This window comes from Corythoichthys intestinalis, chromosome 13 (assembly GCF_030265065.1).
Source record: "Corythoichthys intestinalis isolate RoL2023-P3 chromosome 13, ASM3026506v1, whole genome shotgun sequence".
Taxonomy (NCBI): Eukaryota; Metazoa; Chordata; class Actinopteri; order Syngnathiformes; family Syngnathidae; genus Corythoichthys; species Corythoichthys intestinalis.
In genome coordinates, this window is record NC_080407.1 from 51,613,158 (window position 1) to 51,627,130 (window position 13,973).

Sequence of the window (13,973 nt, forward strand, 5' to 3'; positions counted from 1 at the left end):
AATTCGAACAAAAATGTAAGCAGTTACTCACAATGTTACTCATTACTTGAGTTTTTTTTTTTTTTTTTCTTCAAATTCTTTTTTACTTGTACTACTTTTACTTGAGTAATATTATTTATTTATGTTTTATATTTGGCTTTGACGTCCTAATAACTCAACGCTGTAGGTCACATTAAATTCTACATAAACCTCAGAAAGTTGACGCCTATTTTTAACCCGAGAAAAACTCCGCCTTCCGTGATTGGCCGTTGGCATTGACGCAGTCTGCAGTGTCCTGTCGCGACAGGATAAGACGCCTGTCGGTATTTGTCACTCAACCTCATCACCCAATCATAAACGAGCGCGGACCGTCGTTCCCGCCTATTACTCGTGACGCAATTAATCACGTGTTGTTTGTGCTTTGGCCCGTAGACTTGTGTACAGGAGGAGAAGGGAGCGGGTTGCTAACAACTAGCAGGAGAAACAAGCTTGAACGTGGCCATGCTCCACACGGTAGGCTTTATTTCTTAAAACCAAGCCGAAGTGCAATAGTTTGTTGGGCGAAACGAGGGCGAAAGGACACGTTTTGGACTGAAATAATAAAGAGCAGCCACTCGGCTAAAAGTGCAAAGCTGAGCGCTGCGTTAGCTGGCCTAGCTGGACTCGGGAGCTCGTCTCCCGTCACAAGAATGGGGTCGTGGTCCACTTGGATTAGCTTGCAAGTAAAGTGACCTTTGAATGCAATCTCGGATGGCCAATTTCACCAATTACCAAGGAGGCAAGCCTGTAATGTTGGTGCTAGAGACGCAGCAGAGGAACGCCGCGAACGTAGACGGTTCGGCCGGGGAACCCCATTCCCCGTTAATGAACATCAGCGGCGGCTCACGTTCCCATCAGTTGCCGCCCTCTTACCATCACCACCACTTTGAGCCGCAGTATCACTATGAGTTGGCGTCGCATCTCCATCTTCACCCCAATCTCTCTGCGGACGTCGCAGAGGAGTCCCCGGGGCGAAAATCGTCATCGCCCCCCGCTGCCAGCGCCAGCCAAGTTTACGCAGCCGTCGGCTCGTCCAACTCACCAGACGCAGCCGACGACATCCGAAAGTGTGGCTACCTACGAAAGCAGAAGCACGGACATAAGCGGTTTTTTGTACTTCGGGCTTCCAGCCACCTGGGTCCCAGCCGGCTGGAGTACTACGACAGCGAGAAGAAATTCCGAAGCAGCCTACGCGGGGGAACCGTGGGACCTTCTTCACCGAAAAGGGTGATTTACCTCTACCAGTGCTTCACTGTCAACAAAAGGGCCGACTCCAAAAACAAACACCTCATTGCTCTTTACACTAAGGATGAGTACTTCGCTATTGTAGCAGAAAACGAGCAGGACCAGGAGGACTGGTACGTAGCTGTCAGCGAATTGATGAGCGAGGGCAGAAAGGGGCATTTGATCGCGGACGATTTAGACGACGGATACGGTACGGTCACCCCCGGTACGGTTTTCAAGGAGGTGTGGAATGTCAACGTCAAACCCAAAGGTCTGGGTCAAACTAAAAACCTCACTGGCTTGTTTCGCCTTTGTCTCTCATCCAAAACCCTTCACCTGGTCAAGCTGAACTCCGACACCCCCTGCTTTAACCAGCACTTGATGAACATCAGGCGCTGCGGACACTCGGAAAGCTTCTTTTTCATCGAGGTGGGTCGTTTTTCGTCGACCGGACCGGGGGAGTTGTGGATGCAGGTGGACGACTCGGTGGTGGCTCAGAAAATGCACGAGACTATCCTGGACACGATGAAGGCCCTGAAGGCATTCGCCGAACTCAGGCCGAGGAGTAAGAGCCAGTCGTCGGGTTCTAACCCCGTGTCGTTTATCACCACGCGTCGCCACCTGAGCAATCTCCCGCCGAGTCAGACCGGGCTGCAGCGGCGGTCCAGGATGGAGTCGCTTGTGGGAACGCCGCCGTCCAGCAAGAGCTCCGGCAGCAGCGGTTATCGCTTCCGAACATCTAGCGAAGGGGAGGGGACTATGAACCGGCCGTTTCGTTCCATCACGGGAAGCCTGCTCCACCTCAGTTCGGCGCGTCCTCATCACATCCGCGCAGAGGGAGGTCCGACCTCGAGTAGCGGTGCACCAACAGGAAGCGCCGGGGGCGGGCGCAACGTTCGGGCCGCTCCTGGTCCTTCGTCCTCAACTCACAATTCCCGCTCAGCTTCTTTGCCGATGTCTCACTTCCCTTCCACCACGAGCCCCGTCAGCGTTTCCTCCAGCAGCGGCCACGGTTCCGTCTCCGACACGCTGACCCGCCCGTCCAGCGCCTCAATATGCGGATCTCCATCCGACGGCGGCTTCAACTCCTCGGACGAGTACGGATCCAGCCCCGGTGACTTCAGGTACTTCCGCGTCCGCAGTAACACCCCCGATTCCCTGGGTAACACCCCTCCGATCAGAGAGGAGAACTGCCTGAGCGACTACATGGCCGTGGGCTGGAACAGGGAGGTGTTCGGCACCAGCGCCGGTTCCTGGAGCAGCAGCGGCGCCGAAACGACTCGAGACGAGAGCACGTCAACCACCGAGGACGAGCGCGTTACGTCATCTTCGCAAAGGAGGAGGAGAAGCGGCGGGCCCGGAGTGCTGGTGAATCCCAAAATAACTCAAACCCATTTTTCGTTAGAAGAAGGGGCCGATGCCACGTTCGGCACGGGGCTCCGCCGCGGGGGCCCGACGTCGTCTTCGTCCTCGCTGCGCTCAGACTACAGCTCCTGCTCCGAGCACAGCCAGCAGAGTCGGCCCTCGGCGCCATCCCAAGCGGAATCCGGCGGCGAACAACCTTCAGCCAAAGAAGACAGCGGCTACGTGCCCATGATGTGCGGCGTGGCGACGTCGCCGAGAGACACGCCTTCTGACTACATGCCGATGCAGCCCAGCTTTCAGGTTTCCCACACTCATGTGTATCACAGCCCCGCTGTGGCTCCCCGGTCAGCCCAGCGCCAGTCACAGTCATCCACCGACACCCACGGCTACATGATGATGCTCCCAGGGTGCGGCGGTAGCTCTCCCTCCCCTGTCCAGGCTACCCACGGCGGGGCCAGTGCGAGCGGCTTTGACGCCAGACCCGACAACGGACAATACATGGACATGTCATCCAGCACGGGTGGGAACCGCAAGCCGGAAAGCGCCGTCGGGTATTACCCCAACACCCCCGCCTGGAGGTCTTTCAGCCCTTATTTCTCCCTGCCCCGCTCCTACAAGGCCCCATCCAGAGAGAGGGATGAGAAGGAGTACGACGACTACGTTCCTATGAATTCCCCTGCCAAGCCCGTCCACCATTCAGTCCCCGCGCCTGAGAGAAGGGGCGGTAGTTCCGCCAACATACCGCCGCATCCGCCCCCACCTTACGGAGCTCACCACACGGTTGCCGACAGCCGCGTCTCGAGACCCAACCGGCTCCCTTTAGGCAGGAGAAGTTTCCACGGTCCGCTGCGAGTCGGCGAGCCCGCCGCCTCGGCCCCCGCCGCCAGCACCTCATCTGATAGGCCTCCGAGTCCTGGGGAATATATCAATATTGACTTTGGTGATCATTATCCCCGTCAGCAGCAGGCCCCTCCTTACGCCCTTTCCACTCAAGACGAAGAGACATCCTCAAGGGACTACCGTCAAACCCCACCCTTGCCCCAAACCAGTCAGGATTATATGAGCATGGAAACTGGGCGTGACCATCAGGAAAGCAACGAGCGCCTGGGTAAGAGCGTCTCACCCCGACCCAGCCTCGTGGCACCCTGGAACCCGCCCAGCTATATCCGACCCTTGGCTACCAATCCTAGCGCTCTTGCCTCTCCGGCCGGAAGTCACTGGGGGTCTGCGGGTGACGACTACACCGTTATGACATTCAGCAAGGGCGACAGGATTCGCACTAGCCCCACTGCCATGCTGCAGCATCTCTCCGTGATGGAGGACCGCTACAGTCACGACGCTGTATCCCCTACGTTACCCCCGAGGCTCCCGGAAAGGCCGCCGGAGCCAAAGGTCATCCGGGCCGACCCGCAAGGCAGGAGGAGACACAGTTCCGAAACCTTCTCTTCCACTTCCTCCCCGGGTTCGACGCCTTCTACCAACCACCCGACACTGGTGACCTCAAACAGTTCGCACTTGCCAGACGGCCAAGCCTCCAGATGCGCGGCCTCGGCGTCCTTCGACAGCGTGTGGATGTCCGTGAAAAGCCACGGGGATCCTCCGGTCGACGAGTTCTACGCGGCAGGAACGGCGACCGTCCCTTCGACTTCCTCCGGCAGAATGTACGCAAACGACATGTCGGCAGAATACCAAAACGGCCTTAACTACATCGCCTTGGAGCCGAAAGAGTCCGCGGATGTCGGAGAGAGCGCCGCGGTACCAGAAAGCGAGGCCTACGCCAGTCTGGACTGCCCCAAACCTGATGCGGTTTCCTCAACAACTAAGGGTGAGTACAAGGTCTGCACCCATTGATTATTTTGTTAATCGATTAATCTATCAACTTGTTAGCTCGAGTAATCTGATTAGTAACAAAAAAACAAAAGCTGTTTGCCATTAAAGCGCAATGTTTCCTCTAGTGATGCGCGATAATACATTTTTCAACCGATAATTTCCTCCTCGTTCCAACTGATAACTGATAATGTCAAGCCGATAATTTTATTAAAAATTTATATAAAATTTTAAAGTATACACAAGGGAAAACATTACTGTGCAAAACTAAAATTTATTGCTCTTTTTTTCAACATCAAATGTGAACAAGTAGTCAATTCCAACATCTAAAAAAAGATTGTCTGACATTGTGTAATGGTAAACTTTTGGCAACAATTACAGAGTAAATACCTAAATTGCACAAAAATGCCTTTAAAAATAAGCCATTCCTAACAAAAAAACATTACAACACTGCAAAAACACACCACCTTCAAACTAGTTAAATTCCCTTGTTTTCAGTGTAAATCTATTGGAAATAAGTGAAATTATCTGCCAGCGCTTCAAGAATATTTCACTCAGATTTCTTGAAGAAAAATAGCTAGCTGAAAATAATCTTAACAGCCATATTTTAAACAAATTATTAGACTTAATCCTAAAAAAACATGTCAGAAATGTTCTTAATTCAAGAGTAGGTATGGTTCAAAACATTTGACAGCAATTTTTTCATGATTTCGGTGAAAAGTGACCCATTTTTTTAGATGTATGGGCTTAAGAAGAACAAATGGCAATATTTACTTCAAGGGTCGGTTGCCAAAGGGCTTACACTCACAAGGGATTCACACGATTACTGGGTTCTAGATCACAGAGTTGATTTGTGTACACTCTACCCAATTGAGACTTCCCCACCCCCTCCCCTTCTTTCCCTGGTCAACAGGCCCCCCACATGGTGTCAACCGGAAATACATCTAGCTAACGATAGCACCAACATATTCATAGTTAGTGTAGGAGTTCAATGTATTTCTTGTTATTGTTTGTGTTTCGTTTCTTTCTTGTGTTTCTTTTTTTCTGTTCCCCCATAACCCCTTCCTGTTCGCTGCTTTGTCATAAAAGTATTATTTGCAGAAGTGGACAAAACTGCTTCGGTTGCGCACATTTGGAGGCTAAATCAAGTATATAATTATCGGATTGCATTATCGGTTGAATTTTTTTCACCTTGTCCAATGCAGATTCTTGACTCTTGACACCTTGTCCAATGCAGATGACTCTTGACAAGGTGACAATGCTGGAACTTCTGTTTGGTGCTGTTCCAGTGACATTTACAAAGGTGACTGCCTGAAGAATACATCAAAATTCCCTTAGTCCTTGATGATATGGGGCTGCATGTCAGGCAGAGGCACAGGGGAGATGTCTGTGGTTAAATCGTCACTAAATGCACAAGTTTACATGAAAATTTTAGACAGCTTTCTTATCCTTTCAATTGAAAATGTCATTTTCCAAGATGACAGTGCATCATGCCACAGAGCTAAAACTGTTAAAGACTCATCCAGTCAATGTCATGGCCTGCAAATAGCCCAGATCTCAACCCTATTGAAAACCTGTGGTGGAAATTGGGGGGGAAAAAAATAGTCCACAACAAGGCTCCGACCTTCAAGGATGATCTGGCAACTGCAATCAAAGAGAGTTGGCACCAAATTGAGGAAGAATAATCATCAAATCTATGCCTCAGAGATGACAAAATGTCATAAAAGCCAGAGGTGGTGCTATTAAATACTAGAGATGTGTTTTGATTGATTCATCCAGTCAATGTCATGACCTGCAAATAGCCTAGATCTCAATATTGATGTCTTCTTCAGGCAGTCTTTGTAAATCTCACTGGAACAGCACCAAACAAAAGTTCCAGCATCATCACCTTGTCCAACTCTTGACATTAACATTGTCTTGAAATTAACATTTACTCACTGATATTTTTTTCTAATCGAATACTCGACTTTATCGATTAATCGTTGCAGTACTAGTTTTGATTGTTATTTCTTTGTTTGTTTCTCATGATTCCATATATTTTTCCTCAGAATGTAGTGATTCCATATATATTTCCCTGCACTTGCTCTATAAAAGTAACATTTACTGACCACCACAATGTTTTTTCATTTCTTTTAGTGTTTCTGAATGCCAAAGAGTTGCACTTTTGAACTAATTCATTATTTTTTCAAGCTTTTCATCTAAGTTTTTTCTACATGATACAATGTCTGAGTGAGTGCTCGTCCGAGACTGGTGATTCCATACTTTTTGCTAGGGGTTGAAATCGAAATACTCCAGTTAGTCGATTAATCGTTGAGGCATTAGTGAGTACATCCGAAAAAGGGTCAACGTTAGTGCACGGTTAATCGCGGTGGGCCGGGACCCCCAGCTGGGGTCGAGACACACGTGAAAGTTGTACGAGCCCCCCCTTTTTTTCTCTCACGTTGTCACCTCTACACCCGGCGGTCTTTATTTACGCGTCTATTTTCAGTCCGATGTGAATTTATGGCCTCCCTTGTAACAAGACCCCCATTTCCACTCTTGATTCCTCTAAAGGTGGCTAATATGTTCACTATGCTAACTCAATGCATAGACTTCATAACCTATTGAGATGACACGGGAAATGGGGCCGATTCGTAGGGGGCCTATTTTCAAAAACATATTTACAAAACCAAAGCTGCTACCGACCTAAAACCAAAACAGGCGCCTACTTTAGCCATATATGAGTCTCCATGAGCAGCAGCATCAAAAAATTCAAAGTCGTTCCCTTATAAAATCCCGATTATTTTCTATATAAGGATAACACAAAATGTCTCTAAAAGTCTCAGATTTTACACTAGATGCACAAAAATCACCAAATGCAGAGATAGTCACTTCTATTTTCAGGATCAATAGCAATATTTAACATACATAAGTTTTTGACCAAAATAGCAACTTTTTAAAAATGTATTTACTGCAAGTTTTCAACAGCTAATAAATCACTGAATTTAACATCAGAAACTTAATACTTGAGGAAAACATGCAGAAACAATCGTAAACAATATGTAAATAGTAGGGCTGTCAAACGATAAAAATTTTTAATCCAGTTAAATACTGCTTAAAAATTAATTAATCGCAATTCAAACCATCTCTAAAATATGCCATATTTTTCTGTAAATTATTGTTGGAATGGAAAGATAAGACACAAGATGGATATATACATTCAACATACGGGACATAAGGACTATTTGTTTATTATAACAATAAATTAACAAGATGGCATTAACATTATTAACATTGTGTTAAAGCGATCCATGGATAGAAAGACTTGTAGTTCTTAAAAGAAAAATGTACAAGTTAGAGAAATTTTATATTAAAACCCCTCTTAATGTTTTCGTTTTAATAAATTTTGTAAAATTTTCAATCAAAAAATAAACTAGTCGCCCACCATTGTTGATGTCAATAATTACTTACACAATGCTCATGGATGCTGAAGCCTATAAAATCAGTCGCACCCAAGCTCCAGAAGAGGGCGGCAAAACTCCATAAAACACAACAAGTGAGCGTTTCACTGTGTACTGTCATTTAAATCTCTCTGGGCGGGGCATCTGCGTTAATTGCGTCAAATATTTTAACGTGATTAATTTAAAAAATTAACGCCCGTTAACGCGATAATTTTGACAGCCCTAGTAAATAGATAATTAATAAATTCTGTATACAATCACAACATATTATAGAATAGAATATCCCTTTATTATCATTATACACTATATACTGCTAGCGAATGAGGCTAGCGGCCGCCTGGCGTAAAAGGAGCTTTTCTGGCGAAAATTCTTGTGAATAAATGCTTAAATGCCCGAATTCTTCATAGATATGGACGTAAAACAGTCTCGATTCTTGGTTAAAAGCAAAGAAACCGTACAGTTAGCATTTATTTTACGTATTTTGACGAAGTACCATGCTACTATGTTGGCGAATGAGGCTAGCGGCCGCCTGGCGTAAAAGGAGCTTTTTACGACGAAAAATCTTGTGAATTAATGCTTAAATCCCTGAATTTTTCATAGATATGGACGTAAAACAGTCTCGATTCTTGGTTAAAAGCAAAGAAACCGTACAGTTAGCATTTATTTTACGTATTTTGACGAAGTACCATGCTACTATGTTAGCGAATGAGGCTAGCGGCCGCCTGGCGTAAAAGCTTTTTACAATGAAAAGGAGTTTTTCTGGCGAAAATTCTTGTGAATAAATGCTAAAATCCCCGAATTCTTCATAGATTTGGACGTCAAACAGTCTCGATTCTTGGTTAAAAGCAAAGAAACCTTACAGTTAGCATTTATTTTACGTATATTGACGAAGTACCATGCTACTATGTTAGCGAATGAGGCTAGCGGCTGCCTGGCGTAAAAGGAGCTTTTTACGACGAAAATTCTTGTGAATTAATGCTTAAATCCCCGAATTCTTCATAGATATGGACGTAAAACAGTCTCGATTCTTGGTTAAAAGCAAAGAAACCGTACAGTCAGCATTTATTTTACGTATTTTGATGAAGTACCATACTACTATGTTAGCGAATGAGGCTAGCGGCCGCCTGGCGTAAAAGCTTTTTACAATGAAAAGGAGTTTTTCTGGCGAAAATTCTTGTGAATAAATGCTAAAATCCCCGAATTCTTCATAGATTTGCACGTCAAACAGTCTCGATTCTTGGTTAAAAGCAAAGAAACCTTACAGTTAGCATTTATTTTACGTATATTGACGATTAACCATGCTACTATGTTAGCGAATGAGGCTAGCGGCCGCCTGGCGTAAAAGGAGCTTTTTACGACGAAAATTCTTGTGAATTAATGCTTAAATAACCGAATTCTTCATAGATATGGACGTAAAACAGTCTAAATTCTTTGTTAAAAGCAAAGAAACCGTGCATGTAGCATTTATTTTGCGTAAATATTGCCAACTATGAGGCTAGTCAGTTACGAAAATTAGCCGCCTCCATGTGTAAACAAAGAAGAAAATTCCTGCGAATAAATGCTTCAATCACGCAATATATTTATATATATATAATTGCATATTTGTGTGAATACGTGTCCGAACCAATTGTTAAGAGCATTGAAAAAAAAAAAAAAAATGGCAGCATTTTGTAGCATTTAAGCTAGCGGACTTCCGCTATGCAAGTTCGCAATTGTTCTTTTGTTGTACATATCTTTTTTTTTTTTTTTTTTTTTTTTTTTTTATATACCGTTTTAGGCTCAGCTCGGATATTTTAATTTTTCATGTTCCTTATCCGATTACTCGATTATTCGGACTAACTAGTTCATCGATTAATCGACTGCTTAAGTAATCGATAGCTGCAGCTCCAGTTAACATGTTGGCTAGCTGCCCCGCCTCTTTTTTTACATTCTTCGAAGCTGGGGCAGGGAAATGACAAAAGCCTGATTAGCTACCGTGGCATAAAATATAGTTTGGAGGTGCAAGAAGTGGACAGTTTTGACCATTATGGAGTAATTTTGGAATGTCGTACTGAATACATGCATTTTTAATATTTCATATACCATTTAGCACAACACTGTTATTTGTCATGACCATACCATCTATTTAGCAATTGGGTAAAAATACTTCGATAAAAACAATATTCTGTAAAAATATTGGCGTAGAGAGACTGAAACAATTACATTTTGCGGCTCTCTTCGTCGCATTTTCCTCGCTCTGAATAATTCCCCCGCAATGGGCTGAATTCTAAACCAGATGAAACTGTGACCCTGCCGACGTCATCTTCCTGTTGGGGAAGCTAGAGCCCTTTAATGGTAGGCGTGGCTAAAAAGCGGGTTAAAAGACTAATTTCTTTGCCAAATTGTTGTATATAGTCAAATCTGCTCAAAATATGATTCTAATTCACATAAAAATGCTATTTAAGACTTTTTTTCATTCTGTCATACGCACTTTAAGGTCTTAAAAATGTCTTTAAAAGCGTTAAATTTGACTTCTAAAAGTGTGGAAGAACCCTGATTTATTTACAGCACTCGTATCGCAAACGGTGTTGGAATTCCAGGGGTGCCACATGTCTAAGCGTCCGCATTGTGGTGCCCCCCGATGGCATTGTTTGCGGCACAAAAGCCGCGCTTTCAGTGGAATAACCCAGCTGTACGGGGGTCACGCCGGGATGCCGACATGAGCCAAAGTCCACCTGCGGCGTTCACTCATTTACCAAAGATACACTGCAAACACCAGTGGAGTTTTCCTTTAGCATCGTGGCTAACCGGTTAAATTCTATGTCTTCACAGACTGAGCGGTGACGAGCCCCCCCAAGACCGACTGGACATTGTCGTGGATGCGGTTGACAAGACAGGAAAAAAACGCTTGCATTCTTTTTTTTTTCTCGTTTGTTCGAACTGCCTCGCATTTTATTTTTCTTCGGTTTTATATGCAAATTTTCACTGTCTGTTTTTTTGTTTTTTATTTTCTTTTTTTTTTAATATATATAACTGGTCTCTGGTTTTAGCGCCAGTGTTCGCTGCTCTCCCGCCTTATGTTGAACAAGCAGCAGGCGGGTCCACTTACTCATACGGTATTGAAAAAGGGAGGCGTAAAGTTTTTGTAGAGAATGTACGGATAAAGTATTATTAGGGGGCGGGGGTGATTTTTCTTTCTTGCACATTTACGTTTTGAACAGTTCCGGTACATTTCTTAACTCCTCGCTGGGCTAAGTGGCATTTGGATGATGTTTTTTTTTTTTCAGTGTATTTTTTTTTTTTTTTTTTTGCTCTTTAATTTATTATGACTGCCATTTTCAGTTTTACCTCGCGCAAACACGGTACAGCGCCTAGCAAGGATAGGGTAGATCCTTTGAGGACCCCCCCCCCCCCCCCCCCCCCCCAGAACCACGTTATTTGGATCATTCTCGGTAGTTCTTGACACACACACACATTTCATTGCATTGGTTTAAAGTAACCTGACTGATTTAAACACACACATAGACGTCAAACGCAGCAGAAGTCAGAACCTTCACGCTCGTAAGGACGGTCTGAAAAATGTAATTTGGCTCTTTTTCTATAGCAAAAGTGCTCATTTTCTTTATTTTATCTGTCACATTTCAGTATTTCAAACTGGGCTGGCTCAGATTGGACCGAACAAGAATTTGCCTCACAATTTTTTTTTTTCACCCGCGTGGGTTCACCTAAGAAGAACTTGCGTCGTTCTTTAGTCAAGAGAGGACTTAACGGCATCCTTTACGCAAGTGTCATTCTCAGTCTATGTACATTTTGGCCATTTGTTTTTCCTTATTTTGGAAAATTAGCCAAATTGTTTTTATGCGTGTTAGCAAAAAAAAAAAAAAAAACGGAATTGGGCTCATTTTTCAAAATTAGATGGAAAAACGAATGGCCAAAATGTGCAGGGAAAATTCTCGGCTATTTTCTTTGTATTTGAATTGGCGCCGTAAGAGCGTTTCTTTTTGGTTTTTATGTTTTGTTTTTTTTTCATTTGCTGTGGTATTCAGGCAAAACCATTGTTTTTTTTCCCGGCAGTTATTTGTATTAAGAAATGGAGTATGTTTTGTAACTATATTCCAGTTGATTTGCTGCTGTTGTAGTAAAGTTCTGGTTGAATAGGGGGCCTCCGATCCGTCTGTTTTCACCCCGTAATCTCGGTTGAATGGCGTTTGTTCCATTAGCCTAAAAAAGGGTGATTCGTACTAAAGACATTTACTTAAGTTAGCTTTAAAAAATAGCGTAATACTACAATGATTTGTTAATTTTTTTCCATATAAAAACAGTTTTAAAGAAAAAGGCTAAACAGTCTTACCTTGTAGCATCTCGCCTGTGTGGTGCATTATGGGTCAACATACCGTAATTTTCACACTATAAGGCGCCACCCACCAAATTTTGACACGAAAACTACATTTGTTCGTAGATAAGCCGCAGCTTTCCTCGCTGCATTATGGGATACTTAAACCAAAAGATATCGACCAGTTACACTTTGACAGCTGTCCTCAGACCAAATGAACTATCGTCATCCAACATGCCTGCTAGCATGCATTGAAGTGCTACAGGTGTAAATATCAAATCAAAATTCATGTTTTAAGCTACAGTAATTTCTGGACTATAAGGCGCACCTGACTATTAGCCACCAGCCACCAAATTTTACATGAAAACGGCATTTGTTCATAGATAAGCCGCACTGGATTTTAAGCCACAGTTGTCCTCATTGTATTATCGGATATTTCCACCAAACTATATTAACTGGTAACACTTCATTTGACAAAGGCATTATAAGACTGTCATGAAACCAAATGAACCACCATGAAGCTTTGAACCAATTGGCTGCAAAGCCTTACTGTTTCGAAAATCTTCATTTGGCCATCACTGCTCCCTTGGGGGAGACAGTCAAGCTCTGCTGCCACCTGCTGTCAACACTGTTGTCATCCAACATTCCTCCTAGCATGCATTGCGGCACTACAGATGTAAATAACAATCAAAATTCATGTTCTGTGCTAATTATTTCTTCAGTTACTGTTCCAGTTGTTTCATTAATTGCTAGTTATGGTATTTGGTAACATTTTCTTAGATAGTGGTGTCATAATACTGTCATAAGATAGTCATAATTATGACATGACACTGTCATAAGTATTAATGAATGCTTATAATAGATGTCGGTTAGTGTCATCCAGCAAATTATCTCACTTTTGAATGGACGTAAAAGATCTGAGCTGGACATAAATGGAGTTCGTGACATAATATGACACATAAGCATTCAGTAATGCCCATGATAGTGTCATGTCATAATTATGACGTTCTTATGACAGTCTTATGATGCCGCTGTCAAATAAAGTTTTACCTATTAACCCAAATAAATCATCAAATAAGCCGCACAGGATTCAAAATGAGGGAAAAAAGTAGCGGCTTATAGTCCGGAAATTTGGGTAATTATTTCTTCAGTTACTGTTCCAGTTGTTTCATTCATTGCTTGTTATGGAATTTGGTAGCACTTTTATCGACAGTGGCGCCATCAGACTGTCACAAGACCATCATAATTGTGACACTGCCATGAGCATTAATAAATGCTTATGACATATGTCATCAGGCAAATTATGTCACTAACTTTTGCATCCGTTTAAAAGTGAAATAATTTGCCGGATGACACTAAATGGCATCTGTTACAAGCATTCATTAATGCCCATGATAATGTCATGTCATAATTATGACTGTCTTACGGCAGTGTTATGACGCCGCTGTCAAATAAAGTGTTACCAAATTCCATAACTAGCAATGAATGAAACAACTAGAACAGTAATTGAAGAAATAATTTGCATACAACATGAATTTTGATTTGATGTTTACATCTGTAGCACTGCAATGCATGCTAGCAGGCATGTTGGATGACGATAGTGTTGACAGCAGGTGGCAGCAGAGGTTGACAGTCTCCCCTAAGAGAACAGTGATGGCCAAATGAAGCTTCTTGAAGCAATGAATTGTTGCAGCCAATTGGTTAAAAGCTTGGTGGTTCATTTGGTCTAATGACAGCTGTCAAATAAAGTGTTACTGGTTGATATCTTTTGGTGTAAATATCCCATA

The 13,973-nt window shown here is 43.7% G+C and overlaps 1 protein-coding gene across 2 annotated transcripts; it reads left to right on the top strand.

Annotated features, from left to right (window-relative positions):
- The first annotated feature begins 55 nt into the window (after nucleotides 1-55).
- On the top strand, nucleotides 56-13,639 carry LOC130929207 (insulin receptor substrate 2-A). Of its 2 annotated transcripts, XM_057856231.1 has the most exons (3): nucleotides 56-2,366; nucleotides 2,424-4,432; nucleotides 10,686-13,639. In XM_057856231.1, exons 1-3 carry the CDS (start codon nucleotides 718-720, stop codon nucleotides 10,688-10,690), a joined length of 3,663 nt encoding a protein of 1,220 aa, XP_057712214.1. In that variant the 5' UTR covers nucleotides 56-717; the 3' UTR covers nucleotides 10,691-13,639. The 2 variants fall into 2 exon arrangements, with proteins under 2 accessions (XP_057712214.1, XP_057712213.1); XM_057856230.1 differs by having other exon boundaries at nucleotides 57-4,432.
- The last annotated feature ends 334 nt before the right edge of the window (nucleotides 13,640-13,973 follow it).

Bases quoted from the DNA above. Each gene is read 5' to 3' on its own strand.
- LOC130929207 (XM_057856230.1), top strand. From the start codon at position 718: ATGCAATCTCGGATGGCCAATTTCACCAATTACCAAGGAGGCAAGCCT.